Source organism: Dermacentor andersoni, chromosome 9 (assembly GCF_023375885.2).
Source record: "Dermacentor andersoni chromosome 9, qqDerAnde1_hic_scaffold, whole genome shotgun sequence".
Lineage (NCBI taxonomy): Eukaryota > Metazoa > Arthropoda > Arachnida > Ixodida > Ixodidae > Dermacentor > Dermacentor andersoni.
In genome coordinates, this window is record NC_092822.1 from 115,738,822 (window position 1) to 115,753,533 (window position 14,712).

Here is a 14,712-nt window from a genome sequence, read left to right on the forward strand (position 1 = left end):
CACCCTTGCTCTTGCCCTCAGATACCTGTGTTATTGGCGCGTTCCTTGTCCGCACAAGCTCTCGCCTGCATGCTAACTGCACCTCAGTGAGGCCAAATCAAAATGCGCCACGCGTCTCAGCACGCCCGCAAGGCATTAGAACTTGGACCGCTCAACAGCTTTCAATTGGACATTAATGCTATTGCATTCACAACTCGTGCGAAGTGCTTAGGTGTCCTCTGAATTTTTTAACTGCGCAATTACTGCATTAGCAGATCACCTTGTCTGTGTTGCATTGCTTTTAACCTGGCCTTTATGTTGCAAAGCTGGCTTTATTTGCTTTTTGCATTAGTTTCATTGGTCGGTAGAGGCAGGCTGGCCTTGTACTAGTGGCAGTGGGTTCAGAATGCCTGGCGTGGACTACAGGCCTCTCACTAAATATATTGAATGTCTAAGAAACTCAGTAGTATAGACGTTTTATTCAGAAATCAAACTGTTAAAGAATTTTGGCTTTGTATTGCTGCCGTGTTTGATTATTTGTGCTTCCTAATAAAGAAAAGTTGTAGCGTAGAGTAGTGAGACAGTGGGAAGATTAGTCTACAGAGGAAGGGAAAACATGCTGTGAAGGGAACATCACATATTTAATTTTTTATGCTAGCTTAGCTTAGCATATGGAGGTTTTCAAGGATTCTATGATTTTTTTTTATAGTTAAATGTGAATATTTACTTGGGACAAGGTGACAGCAGAAAGGCAAAAAGAATGGGCTTGGGTGACTGTTGCCATCACCCCATTTCAAAGGGAAGCTTGCGTTGCAGCAACCATCCACAGTGCCATCTCTTGTAGCTGTATCACTGAAAAACAATGTGGCTCCTGCTGTTGCATTAATTTATAGGGTAGGTTTATGTTGAGGGGTCGCAAGAATGTCTAGTGCACCTCCACCTAACAAGCATTCTAAAGATAGTGGTCCACTGCACATTTGTGGTAATGATGGGTATGAGCGCTGATTTCACCTTACTGGAAGGTCTGCGTAATGCTAGGGCATCAAATCTGCAGGTGACTAAACAGGAAGGTCAACACTTTATTTGGCTTATCATAGAATTTCTTTGATAAAAATTGTGCATTGTTCTTGCAAAGCGATTTATGTATCTGCACAGGATTGTTGGTATTGTAAATGCAAAAGGTGGCAAAATTACATGGCCTTGATGCACTGCGAATTTTTGTAGTTGCATAATTGGGTGCAGTTAAAGTGCTAATTTTTATGATTGATGAGATAGGCTAGCTGATGCGCAATATAATTTTGTTCTTGTGCCGTGTAAACACACTGTGCTTCATAGGCACAGTCGCAACGAACAGTCTCTGTTCTTGGTGTTGTCATACCACAGAAAACTTCTGTCAGACACTTGGTCCCGCTCCTTTACCTTGTGCAGATGCAAAGTCTGAATGCAGACCTTGCACAGACCTTGCATGAAGCTGTTCAGATTTGCATATGCCTCTCCCTCTTTGTTGCCGTGAGCAGACCCGGTCGGCCACGGCCACGTCGAGTTCAAGCCTCTCCCCCCTGGTGGATGTTGGGGGCAATACGGCTGCATCCGGAGCATCGTCCTCCCCACGGGGAGGCAGGGCATCCCCACGGTCCCGAGCCAGTCCCCGCACACCTCCACTCGGAGGGGCTCAGGTGCTCTCGGACCAGTCGGACAGTGGGGCCCACGCTGGGGACGGTAAAGGTGAGCTGAATTTGCGCCCATATTATCTGGCCAATGTGTGTGGCATCGGCCGCTCAATGCTGGCTGTTTCCTTATCTGGCTAATGCACATGAGGTCAACTGCTGGCCGTTTCTTTTGAAAGCCGGCCACGTGTGTTAACAGGACGACCCTGCTACAATCCTTGAAAGTGTGACTACTTGAATATCACCGAATCGAATAGTGAACGTTTGAATAATTCTGTTTGAAAGATACCCATACATGAGGCTGAGAGCCTCATGTATGGGCCGCCGCTGCTGACGCAGTAGCGGACTTTAACACTGCGAGTGCTCCCCGACGTTGGCCTAATATGGGGATCACACACACACAGTGCCCGAACACCGCAATTTGCACCGCATCGTCTGGGGCCATGTCTGTCGCTACAAGGTTTGTCCGGATAGACAAAAACGATCGATATGATAATGTGACATGGGTAGAGGGCCTCTTCGATTTTCCACTTCTGGCTACCTGTGGGCTGCCAGAGCCAGCCAGAGCGCCTTCGATTTTCTAGGGTTGCTCCTCCCATCTCACGACGCATTTCCGCCCTGTATTCATTTTATTCGGGCTGGGCGGTTCTGGCTACCCGCAGGCTGCCAGAACCAGCCAGGACAGTTTTGGTCTGGCTGCACTCTGGAAATTCTTTGGCTAGCAGACTACAAAAAGAGGCGATGAGTGCTCGCCACCATCTTTGTGGGGACTGGGCGGATTGCAATGCGGGCGCTTGAAGACTTTTGCCTCACTCTGCCAGCTGCGTGGCCACGGTCACTTTCGGATTTCTTTACTACCAGCATCATCTTTCTAAGGTTCGAACGTACCGTTCTGCCTTGCAAGACGGTGCGATAAGAGTGGTGGCGTACCATTTGAAGCTTTTTGTGCGTCTGTGTGCGTGTCCCATGAAGGGTTCTACCGGCCGTGAACAGCGCGCCGTGCTCTCATGCGTGCGTGCTATCTGCATTGTGCTACACACAAGTTGCGGAGGATCACTTTCACATATTGCGATGCCTTTGCGGTTCCTCTTTCTCTGGTGGTATCCTTTTTCACGCCTCTCGTATATATGTGGTGATATCCTTTTTTTCTTTTTCTGAGTTAGCAAAGGCATTGCAGCTGTGCCAGTGTTCGCTCCGTCTTCTCGTTGTATGTATGGGTGGCAGCTCAAAACCGACGTGTTCTAAACTACACCATTGATGTTAAAAGAATAGTTGGGTTGAGTAATGGCTACACATACATTAGTTTATCGTTGTTATGATCGCGACCAATACTGTTTTTTGTGCGAAACTTATCGCTGGTCACAGGCGGCGTGCATTTTCGTATGCCAGCCGCATCCCTAGCTCCTTCAGAACAGGGGCAGAAGAGAAGCACCATTTCTGAAATAGAAGCCCAAGCAGGTGGGCACGAAATTTTATGCATACAGTCGAACCCGACTATATCGAACCCGTTTACATCGAATTATTCTATATATCGAACAATTTCTGGTCACGGTATAGTTACAATGAGTATTTATACCAAAAATTACACTTACATCGAACAAATATTGCAGTGACTCCCGATATATCGAACGTCAAGCGGCGGAAAAGTGCCCCCAGAGGTTGGCTTTCCCTCGCGGTAGCGGGGAAACCCGGCGGCGCGGCTCCATCCAACCGCTCTCCCTACCGTGACCGCGCTATCTCGGGCTGTTCGGGCGAGCCGTCGACACTCCCCGTGTCGCGCATAGTGGAGTCTATTAGGCCACCATCCTCCCTCTTTTTCTATCATCTTTCACTTGCCACCTCTCTCCCCTGACGACGCTTTGCCGTGCTCCCACACGGGTTGCAGAATCAAGCGTCCTTCCTTTCTTTAGATCACTATCTAGCGACACTCCCCAGCAAAAGATGATCCTGGCCCGCCTACAGCCCTTGCTCAGACAGCCAATCAGAAGCTCTTGTGCTCTCTTCGTGCAAGATGGCGAAAGTGCGAGTTGTCTGGCTGCTTCTCTGGTTAATCGTGTTTGCGCCTTGTGGGCCTTCTCCCGCAGTGTTGCCGTGATGAAGCGGCAGAATTCGCCTTTCGTCGTGAAGCTCGAAATCATAAATCTCGTCGAACGCGATGAAAAGTTGGATGTCCCCGCAGCGTGCAAGATTCCGAGGAGCACTCTCGGCACGATTAGGGCTAAAGTGGCCAGACTCGCAACCCGGTGCCCACGGCGCCCGACGCATACGCACGGCAGTGTACGAGGGGTTCTTCATACGTGCCGGTTTCCGCGTGCTCGGTGAGGACTGTAAATTCTGATGAATGCGACGAAGCCGTTGCCGGTGTTGCCGAAGTTTGGAGCTAGCTGACAAAATTTCCGGGACATTCGAATCAACGGTGGACGAGTTTGTGAGTGCAGATGATGGTGTCGCGACCACGGTAGAGCCCGGAAACGAAGACTACATCGCCGACATCGTACCGAGCACAAATGACAGTAGGCACATTGAGGAAAGCAACTACGGTCCTTTGCCCATATCGTACCGAGCACAAATGACAGTAGGCACATTGAGGAAAGCAACTACGGTCCTTTGCCCACATCCTCCGAAGTGATTGGTGCACTCGCATTAGTCCGGCGCTTCTGCGCGAATGCGGAAGGTTGCGGCCTCAGCTGCTCCGACTCAGACAACGTGGGGAAGTGCGTGCGTCGCAGGCAGCGAAATTGCCCAAGCAGAAAATGCAGGACTAATTTATGCCAAACTAAGCTAGTTTCGTTAATAAAGTGATTTTATAAATGGTATGTGCTTTTATGACATCCAATTATTTAGCAGGCTTATATCGAATTATGCTCTATATCGAACTGATAGGCGTTTTTTTGCGAGTTCGATATAGCCGGGTTTGACTGTATACATAAGACACACCCGATGTCCTGATTTTTCGTGTCTTGTAAAATGAGGACAAAACACCAACTCATCAATGCCGCCGTGGGTGATATGATCGCTGCGAGTAGGCATCCTCAAGTGATTCCTTTAGGGAATACAATCACTTAAGCGCGTTTTCCCATCTTGCATCGGTCGCGTTGGAGGCAAAATGTTACGCTGTGCAAAGTGAGGTGCCCTATGCACGTCCTGTGCCGAGCCCCCCAGAATTTCGCGAAGGTAATCATCTCCCCGAGTGAAACTATATAGTTTCAAGCTGGCAACGCATGGCCGACTATGCCGATGGTGCACCGATCTCGCTGACCGCTGCCACACTGGCAGCTTGTTTACGTTAATTTCGCGGCCAGCTGTTCTGGCAAACTTCGGGCAGTTTCGGGTTGTCTTGGAATCCCAGCCCACGTGACTTCCCATCAGGACCTAGGTGGCTGCTGTCTGGCTGCCAGAGGGCTGCCATAACTCCGAAAATCAGAGGCCTAGAGAGAGCATGAAACAAAAGCAGTCTGTATTACATAAAGTGCAAAGATCGGGCCGATTAACTGCCAATAGGCATGCAGATTGTGTTGGATACACGGCGATGATCTTCACGTTGCTTCAGCTGCCCTCTATCACTGATGAGCCAGCCGTTCAAACTAATTAGTGGCAAGCATTGCACGACGGCTTGTGGCCTATTACCACATCGACCATCAGTGAATTTTTGTCATGGTCACACTGCCTAGACCATTAAGCCTAATCAATGCTGCTTCATTGGGCGTTGGCGACTAAAGTTACGGTTTGGGGCCGAGTTGGCACACATCTATTCGCAGCAGCTGCACGATACTCAAAAAGCAGACAATCCGCCTTGAAAACAAAAGTGAGACTGCCAATGAACGAGGAGGAGGATGAGAAGTAGCAAGCGTCCTATGAACTTGCCGTGACCCTCCAGATTTCAGGTTCTTTGGCAGGGATCAAATTGTGCCAAACCTGACAATGAAACGGTGCAGACAGCCCTGCTCTTTACTGTCTGCACCGGCTATGCGCGGAGTGGTGATTGAGTCACGTGATGTGTGATCCATCCATCTATCTATTAGGTTGGCCTTACGATAACCCACCTGCCATAAGGTTGGGAAGCCCTTCTCTATTTTGCAGAGCAACTGGAAAGGAAACTTTCTGTGCAATACTAAATAAGGTTCCCACAAAACACAGGTCAACTGTTCAACTGAGAACATTATTGGTATTCAGTACAGCAGAATGTCACTAAGTTTCAGAGGAAAAAAAAAAGAAAGCACTTGATTCTGTTCAACAGAAGTATTATCGATAAAAATATTTCCAGACCTTTACATACTACATCTGAGCTGTAATCAGTGCTGGCATACTAACTTGGTGTTCCGTTTAATGAGGGTAGGCTGTACTGCATATCTCAATTTCCGTGTACCTATGTTACTGATAGCTTGCTATATTCATGTTATGCAATGCTAGATTTCTGAGCACCTGCAAAACCGTATTTTCTTGCCCATAATTTGTAAGCATGAAATTTTGTGAGGATATTTAGGATATTCTGTATTCAATTCGATACTTGGCTTCTTTTTTTCTTGATTCAATTCGATAGTCGATTCAAAATATACTATTCGATATTCACACACCCCAATTTTTCTCACTTTATAGTCACTTGAAAAAAAATTGCACTGCCTTTTTTTTTTCGAAATCTGTCACTGAAGCTGTTAAATAAATTTTTTTTTAAATTGACCCTCGTTTGGTTAATGACAGCATCCTACAGTGGCGCACTGACTATAGTATCGCCGTAAATATTAATGACACTTCTTTCACTTCTGCTCTGAGAATGCTCATGAGTTAGCAGTGCTGCCTAGGTTCTTTGCCTGTGCTGTGGCGAATCCGCCTAAGGTAAATAGCATTGTCGCAGCTCAGGTTGTTTGGATGCTCACTACAATCTATTATCATAGTGGGGTATTGGGTCTGTGAAATATTAATTACTTTTGCTTATTTAGTACACACTAAAGACCATAACAATGTCCAAGCAGGACAGGCACATCATAGCAAACGTGTTGCAGTAATCAATGCAATGTATGGGCAGACACATTACAGAAAAAAAATAGTCATCAATACATTAGAATAGTGCCATTAGCAATGAAAACACAGAAGATGTGCACACGTGCAAGAAAGTACCTAAAGAATGTATAAACAAATACTGCAGTGTACACTCTTAAAAAAGTTTGCACACGAAAGTAGCGAGCACTGTGTTTTCAAGAAATGAAATGCAACAGAGGCAGACGACCATTATTGTTGTGGGACAAATATACACTTCAAAAGGTGCAACTGTTTTAAGAGTGCAACCTACTTATAATGATTCCAGATGTATAACAATTTATCGGTTATAGCGACTACATTTCACTGCATTTACGATTTTCCAACCCTTTCTATAGAAACTGCGCCCAGATATAACGAACATTCTCAACAGTAGCGTACTGTTACAACGAACACTTCAAAACTGGTCGTGATGAATGGAGGGCGCATGCGAAGTTCGAAAGCACAGAATTACAACAGAAGTGGGCGCACAGTAGTTCAACTGTCCAATAGCGGCGAAGGTGAGTGAGCAGCGTGCGCAGATTCCAGGAGCTGCACTAGAAGTCGCTCGCCTTCAACCCTGCTAGGGTAGCCGTGCTTCAAGGCACGTGTCCAGATGCTTCAGGGCAAAGGGAGAAATGCGGCCGTGATAGCACACGCCGGTGCTATATGCAGAGGCCACGATGGCAACACTGGTTTTTGCGTAGTTCTCCGTGCGGCACAGTGTGCAATTTTGGATGTCACGATAACGACACCCCCGTTTAGAGTCTGCTGATCTTACAACGCCATTATCATAAGATCGTGGTTAATCTGCGCTTTGTTTGCTTCGTTGCTGATAAAGATTGCGATGGCATTCTACCTTTCGCACTTCGTACTTTTTTCGCCCGAAGCAACATGAAAAACGTAACGTGCATGCGGCTGAGGCTGCAGCCGTGACAGCAAGACCTTTGCAAAACGCCAGCATGCTGCAGCAGTTCCAACCAACTGGAACGCTTCGCTATCATTCCAAATCCACTCATGTCCCGCTAATAGTAATATATATAACAAGCTCTCAGACAAAAAAGAATGGTGGCAGCTGCATTCTTTAGGAAGAAGTTTTTAACGAAAACTTTGAGCTAGGGGCTGAGAAATGCCGAGAACAACAATATAACACACAGTTGAACCTCACAATAATGAAATCGCTGAGGGACGCGAAAAAATATTCACTTTTGTGAGAATTTTGTTGTTGCGAAATGAGACAGCACAAATAGGTAATGTGTTGCCGAATGAAACTATACTGTCAAAATTCCGTTAGCCTACTTTGGCAAGCTTTGCTCGAGGATGCAGTACAGCATTTCCAACAATACAAAGTGCACCGCATGCGTCAATCAGCAGTGGCAGCACTGCTGTGGAGCAGTATTCTCGGTCGCTATGGTGTTGGGCTGTTAAGCACAAGCTTGTGGGATTGAATCCCAGCAATGGCTGCCGCATTTCGATGGGGCGAAAACACCCGTGTACATATATTTAGGTGCATATTAAAGAACCCCAGCTGGTCCAAATTTCCAGAGTCCTCCGCTACAACATACCTCATAACCAGAACATGGTTTTGGCATGTAAAACCCCATAATTGTTTGTTTTTAGTATTGTTGGTCAATTCCTTTTGGAGATAGGATCACTTTTGCAAGATTTTGCGTAACTAGGCACCGGATGCAGAGCAACAGTGCTCCATGCGTGCAACAGCATTTCTCCGGTGCATGCTGTCACCCGTAAGTGCCAATGCATCCAGTGCCAAGCACAATAGGGATTGTATCTCGTATACCCGAAGGCAATCGACAGAGATTACGGCCCCTCCGCACAAATGTACATCTGGCACCGAATCTGGCACGTCTGGCACCGTTTTGGTGCCGCCTGTCTGGCGGCACCAAAACCAGTGTTCTTGAAACAAGGGATGCATGTTCCCAGACGATCGTTCAATTGCAGCCCGATGCATGGCACTCCATGCTGCAACCACCGCCTGAAGTGGCATAAACAATTCCATGCAGGTGGGACGTTGATTTCCTTGGCATTGCTACATTTTTCTCACCAAGATGCACATTAGGCACTGCACTAGGTGTGTTAAAACAGTCGTCACATGTCGGTAGCAACGTGCGTTCAACAAACAACATGGTGGCCATGACGTGTTTCTGGCATCACAATCGCTTTCGTCGCGTGGTTGTTTGTGTAAAAAAAAGTGGCGGCGCCCACGCAAGTGTAGCGTAGTGGTATTTGACTTTTAGTGCAAAGCAATCGCATTTGAGCACATATTGGAAGCCTGCTAGCCTTGCGAGAGTAGGTTGTGCAGGGTTATGTTCCGGGAAATTTGTTGATGCGGGATTGTAGTACAGCAACATTTCTTTGTCGAGAGGTACTAAATGCATGGACTTCTATGGGCGTTCACCAGGGATACGAAAATATTCTGTTGTCGCAAGAATGTCATGATCGTGGGTTTCAACTGTACTTCTTCAAAAATATGATTTTCAGACCAAAACATTAACGAATAGTAACTGCCACGACCAGCTTCAATGTCATTAAATTTTATGCGTTTTGAAGGGCGAGTCCACATATAAGGAACTACTGATACAACGACCACTTTTTGTGGAACTGTCAAATTCATTACAAACGGGTTCGACTGTGCTGGGTGTTTAATCAAATAAGGTACTCTGTAGTGATTCCACTCAGCTATTCTACGCGGTGTGACTAATGCTTCGCTTGGTATACAACACTATCCTCCGTTTGGCGATGAGTTTGTAAATACAGGAGTGAATTTGCCGTATCTGGCATCGAGAAGAGATGTCAAACTTTTATACACACTGCACATGTTTTCATGCAGTTCGCACAATCCATAGCCATAGGTGCTTTTTGAGCCCTTTTGTCTGCCACTTGCTTCATGGAAGAGTAGCAGCATTACGAAGAGACCAGAAAGTGACTAGTGTAGCAGCAACAAATGGTGCTATGCCTCTGGAGGACTGAACAGAAACGCAATGCCACATGTGACGTATTGTTTCTCGGCCTTCTGCTGATGCGCGTGTGGATGTCCGTGTTGGCATGCAGATCTGAGCCCCAAGGCAGGCAGCTCGGGCCTCTCTAAGGCTCGGGACAACTTGCAGCAGCCGTCCTCGGTGAGCTCGCCACACTTGCAGCTGCAGGAGGAAGGCTTCTCCCTGATCGAGACGGCCTCCTTCCTCAACCACCTGCCACCATCCATGTTTGGTGAGCGCTTAAACGCACAGTCCGTCAGCATCACCTACTGACTGGAGTAAACAGCTTTAGTTTAACACTAGCATAATATCGGGGTCATTGGAAATAGCATCACCGTTCCGTAAACTGACTTTGCAGAAAGCAAGTTTTAGTATAACTTGAGATTGCTTACATCTCGCAAACGCTATTCAGTTGCGCTTTTAAGTTTGCGTACATGTTGCCACATAAATGATTTTATTTATTACCCAAGTTATGCGTGTGCACGCAAAAAGTGTGAGCAGAACCACAATGACAGCCAGAGGTGCATTGTATTTGTACTTACCATGCCTGGCAATTGGCGGTGAAATTGGTACAATACAGCTGCTGTGCCTATCTCTTGACCTTGCCAATAGGTGGCGCTACCATCCAGAAATTTCTCTCGTTAGGCCTCAAAGCATTCCAAATGAAAAGCGATATAGAAAATTCCGCAAAGTTATCCATAATACTTTCGTTATCGAAGCAGCCTGAGACTAAGCAAAAGCCATTTTACAGTAATTTGCTACAAAGTTAATTCTACAACAATAATGCCAAATTCAATTTGGGGTGGGTAAACAAGACCGTCGGCATGTTGCCAGACTATTTACGTCAACCACTCATAGCTGGTAACGTTAAACCTGTAAAATAGCGTTCATACACTGAATGTCATCGCTCGTTTAGAGTTCCGTGCATTAACATGTTTGCTATTTGCAGATATGGTTAGCAGTGACATGTTATCTTTCGAGCTTTGCTTTCTTTTTTTTTTTTTTTTTTTATGCCCGAGATGACATAGACAACATAATTTTACTCTTCTTGTGTGGATGACGCGCACTCATAATTCTGAGACCATGACGTCCGAGACCTTCGCAGAATGGCGGCACACCATAGTAGCTTCGGAAGTGTTGTGGGGGTTCCAGTCTGCGTGCGTTCCAGGCTGAAGGTGAGCTCCGGATCTCCGGAGTCGCTTTGTGGAACTCCCAACCCGTAGCGTGGGAATCGTGGCTGCGTCGGGTTAGAACGAATAAGGCAACCAGCTGCATCAACTGTATTAGCGTTTATTGCTACCAGCAATAACGAACACTCGCAGAGGGATGTCCTCTCACTAATAGTGATAAATAGGCTTGCCTCGTTGCCTGGGTGGGTCAGGCAAACGAGGTCACTCATGGGTTGCGGCAGTTGATCCCGTCCAGGCGGTACAGGTGTCCGGCGTCCAAGAGAGAGGGTTTCCCCCGGTCGCGCTGTTTTGTACCTTTTTACCTGGGCGAGGCGAATGTCCTCCTTGCCCGTCAGCTACCTGCCCGCGAGTCGGGGAGGAAGGGTGTGCGCACGTCGCGAGAGCGAGGAAGAATCTGGAGAGGGCATAGTGCGCCTCTCCCTTGTCTATGCCGGCTCTTGACGCCGGGGAGATGGGCGTGTGAGCTGCCCACAGTCTACACTTCCGGACTAACTTGGATGCTTCGCTCTCTTGTGCAGAATACAATCATGTCCCCCTGGTAGTTACATATATTACAAGCTCTCCAATAAAAAATGGCAGCTGCGCTTGCAATTTCAAAATGACAGTTGATTGGAACTGTTCATTATAAAATATGAAGACGCCAAATAAACAGACACACACAAGAGAAGAGAACGGGACAGGGCGCCACCCTGTCCCGTTGTCTTCTCTTGTGTGTGTCTGTTTATTTGGCATCTTCATATTTTATAAAGAACAGCTACCAACTAGCCCAACAAGAAGTGCTTTTAAGATTGGAACTGTGCACCATTTTGAGAGCTATGCGACGTCTTTTGTTCGTTAGACGAAAGACCCAATAGGAAATTTGCAGCTAGGTGTAGGAACGCACCGGAAAAGAAATGTCAATGAAAATCAGTTTCTTGCTCCAAAGTGCTGCTGAATTGTAAATGCTGATGCCAGCTTCAGTGCAATTACCCACTTTTCGAGCGTGTTTATGAGCAGGTTCATATACAACAAACTACTGATGACAAGCACTTTTCGTGAAACTATTGACGTTGTTGTGAACGGGTTTCACTGTAACAATAAATGGAAGTGTTACAAAACTAATAAAGGTGGTAAAGAATATATTACTATTATTGTTATTAATATATGAACTTGGGATATGCCTAGCTTTCGCCTCATACTTGGGTGAAAACTAGAACATACAAAGCTATAATGTATTCAGCATGTGCTGGCCTTCAGTGAACAAGAGCTTACTGCTTTTTGCTAGCAGTGTTTAAATGAATACTACGGCGGCACGGTACATAATATTTGTAAACCGTGGTAATGAGCTAGGAATCAAATTAATGCACCGCTGATGTTTCTGTGCATTACAAACTGTAGCTGTGAAGCAGAGGCAATGCTTACCGAACTACCATAAATATCAGAATATAGGTCGAACTTTGCAAAAAGTCGACCCCCACATTATATACCAGTCATTTTTACTGGTTTATACAGTGCAATCCACTTATAACAATATCAAGAATAAAGAAAAATTTGATCATTATAACCAATTATCGCTATATCTAGATTTCTGGGGAAAAAAAAGAAAAAAAAGCTGCCGAACATACCTTTGTAGCCCTGAAACCAAATTTGCCACTTACGATAAAAAATGATATAGAAAATTGTGTCCAGTGGCTGCGCGTACACTGGCAGCTATAATTTAGCGTGCATGAAATCAATGAGCAACTCTATCGACGACTGGGCAGTTTGCGTGAACGATTGGCTCTGTGTCAAAGACGGGCCACTGTCAATCTCGTCGTCACTGCCGCTGCTCTCGTCGCCTCCGTCGCACAACGCCGCCGTCTGTCGCGACAACGACCGCCCCATCGGAGATTCTTCGCAGAACGAGGCAGCGCTATCTGCACTCAGGAACTCATCAAAGCACCACCTATTTTATCAGTAGTAACGACATGCTCCCAGAGTTCGGAAATGTCAGCGGCTGCTACCGTGTTGTTTTCACACATGGGGAGTTTCACCCTGGAGCACAAAGCTTGCAGTTTCCATTCATTGGTATGGTCACTGGTTCTAGCCTCCAGGATCGTGGCTCTCGCAGTTTTCAGAATCATCGATATCATCAACTGTGTGAGCTCATGCTTTGAGTCTTGCAAAATTTGCAGCTTTGTCTCAAGCGGCACAGCTTTCCACCATGTCGGCACACCCACCGCTGCTTCCACGGCGCATTTACGCGCTCGCCAAAGTAGAGAGGGAGATCGTAGAAAGGGAGCGCATGCGCAGTTCACTTCTCACTTTGTTTTCTTTCCTGTTTTTTTCCCTGTCTCTGGACGCTTGCAGGCTATGTGAACTTGAAGCAGCTGGCGCCATCTTGTGGCACGCTGCACCAACTTGCGATGTTTCCGTGGCTTTCGCAAACGGCGCGCTGGTGGGACAGGCTGCGTGGTAATGGTGACAGATACAAACCTGTGTGCACAAATTTTTCGCCACATCTCTGTTAAGGGGAACTCAGCAACACACATTTCACGATTATTCTGCACGGAAAACGCCGCCCCAAAGGCAGTATTTCGATCGTTATATCCGATGTGCGGTGAGCAACCTATCGTTATGTTTTCTCGTAGCCCTAATGCACGAGTTGATACTCCAAAGTCAATTCATCGTTATAACCAATATTATATGCGGTAACGATATAAGTAGACACATTGTACAGGTTGTTTTTCTTTCTTTTTTTTAGCATTAATGTTTGGGAAGTCGACTTACATTGAAGTCCGACCTATATTCTGGTTTTTATGGTACTTTACATTCACAGAACTTGTCCAGTTGGTATTCCATTAATTTTGGGACACAGAAATGCTCCCTTGTGCATATGATATATCTACGTCAATAAGCACTTGTAGTACAATAGAACCTCATTCATACGTTTTGGGAAAAAATGTGAGAAAACGTACTAACCGGAAAAACACACGATCCTTAGTGACTAAAAATGATTTGACAGACTCAACTATTGTTGACATCTACATGATGCAAAGCATCGCTTGGATGACTCCCGTCGCTGATGACTCCCGTCGGGCAGGTGGTGCTCCGGCGGCCTGAGACGCATATTTTCCTATTGCGTGTTGTTTTAAGAGTGCCACAGGAAACTAAAACGAAATCGAGCTGGTGGGCGATGCTGGATGCCGGGGAAGTGAAACGTAATGCCCGCATCGTGCTGGCTACAGCAGGGAACGGCGACACATTTGGATTATCGCCTACTAAAAGCGTGCAGTACGCTACCAATGGCTCTAAACACGACCCACTGTAAAAAAAGAAAAAAAAGAAAAAATGCTGGCTTTTCTGTAAGTGAGAGTAGATGTAAGCATGAAATGGCAACTGCCAAAGCAGATTGTTTGGAGATGATACTAGTCACAATCTTAAATGGGTGTAGTGCATGTTTGCAACAGCACACTCCACCACACCACACTGCACTGCGCCATACTGTGCATTGGTCCATATGGACGCGGCTCAGCTAAAGAAGAAAACTGGCTGAAGGCCGCACGACAGGCAGTGAAAGACGTCGGGGAGACAGAGTGCACTGCTCAGCTAGAGGAAGAATGAGTTGAAGTCTGGGGTTTCACATGCCAAAACCACGATTTGATTATGAGGCACGTCTCAATGGGGGCACTCTGGATTAATTTTGACCTCCATGAGATCTTTAATGTTCCCCCAATGCTGGGACACGGCGTTTTTGCATTTCGCCTCCATCGAAATGAGGTTGCCGCCGCCGGGATTTGCTCCCGTGACCTCGTGCTTAGCAGCACCACACCATAGCGGCTAAGCCACCGCAGCGGATAGAAGTACCCGAAGGAGGCGCCATGCAGCTCGGCGCCATCTCTCGAGGAG

At 46.6% G+C, this 14,712-nt stretch overlaps 1 protein-coding gene across 2 annotated transcripts in view; it reads left to right on the plus strand.

The window, feature by feature from the left end:
• Positions 1 to 14,712, plus strand: part of LOC126529618 (OTU domain-containing protein 5-B-like) — a 58,597-nt gene that overhangs the window by 24,382 nt on the left and 19,503 nt on the right. The window contains exons 6-7 of one of the 2 annotated variants that reach the window (XM_050177136.3): positions 1,497 to 1,704; positions 9,729 to 9,887. In XM_050177136.3, coding sequence (XP_050033093.1) covers positions 1,497 to 1,704; positions 9,729 to 9,887 — 367 coding nt within the window. The remainder of the gene's footprint in view (positions 1 to 1,496; positions 1,705 to 9,728; positions 9,888 to 14,712) is intronic. The other variant, XM_050177137.3, reaches the window with a different exon arrangement.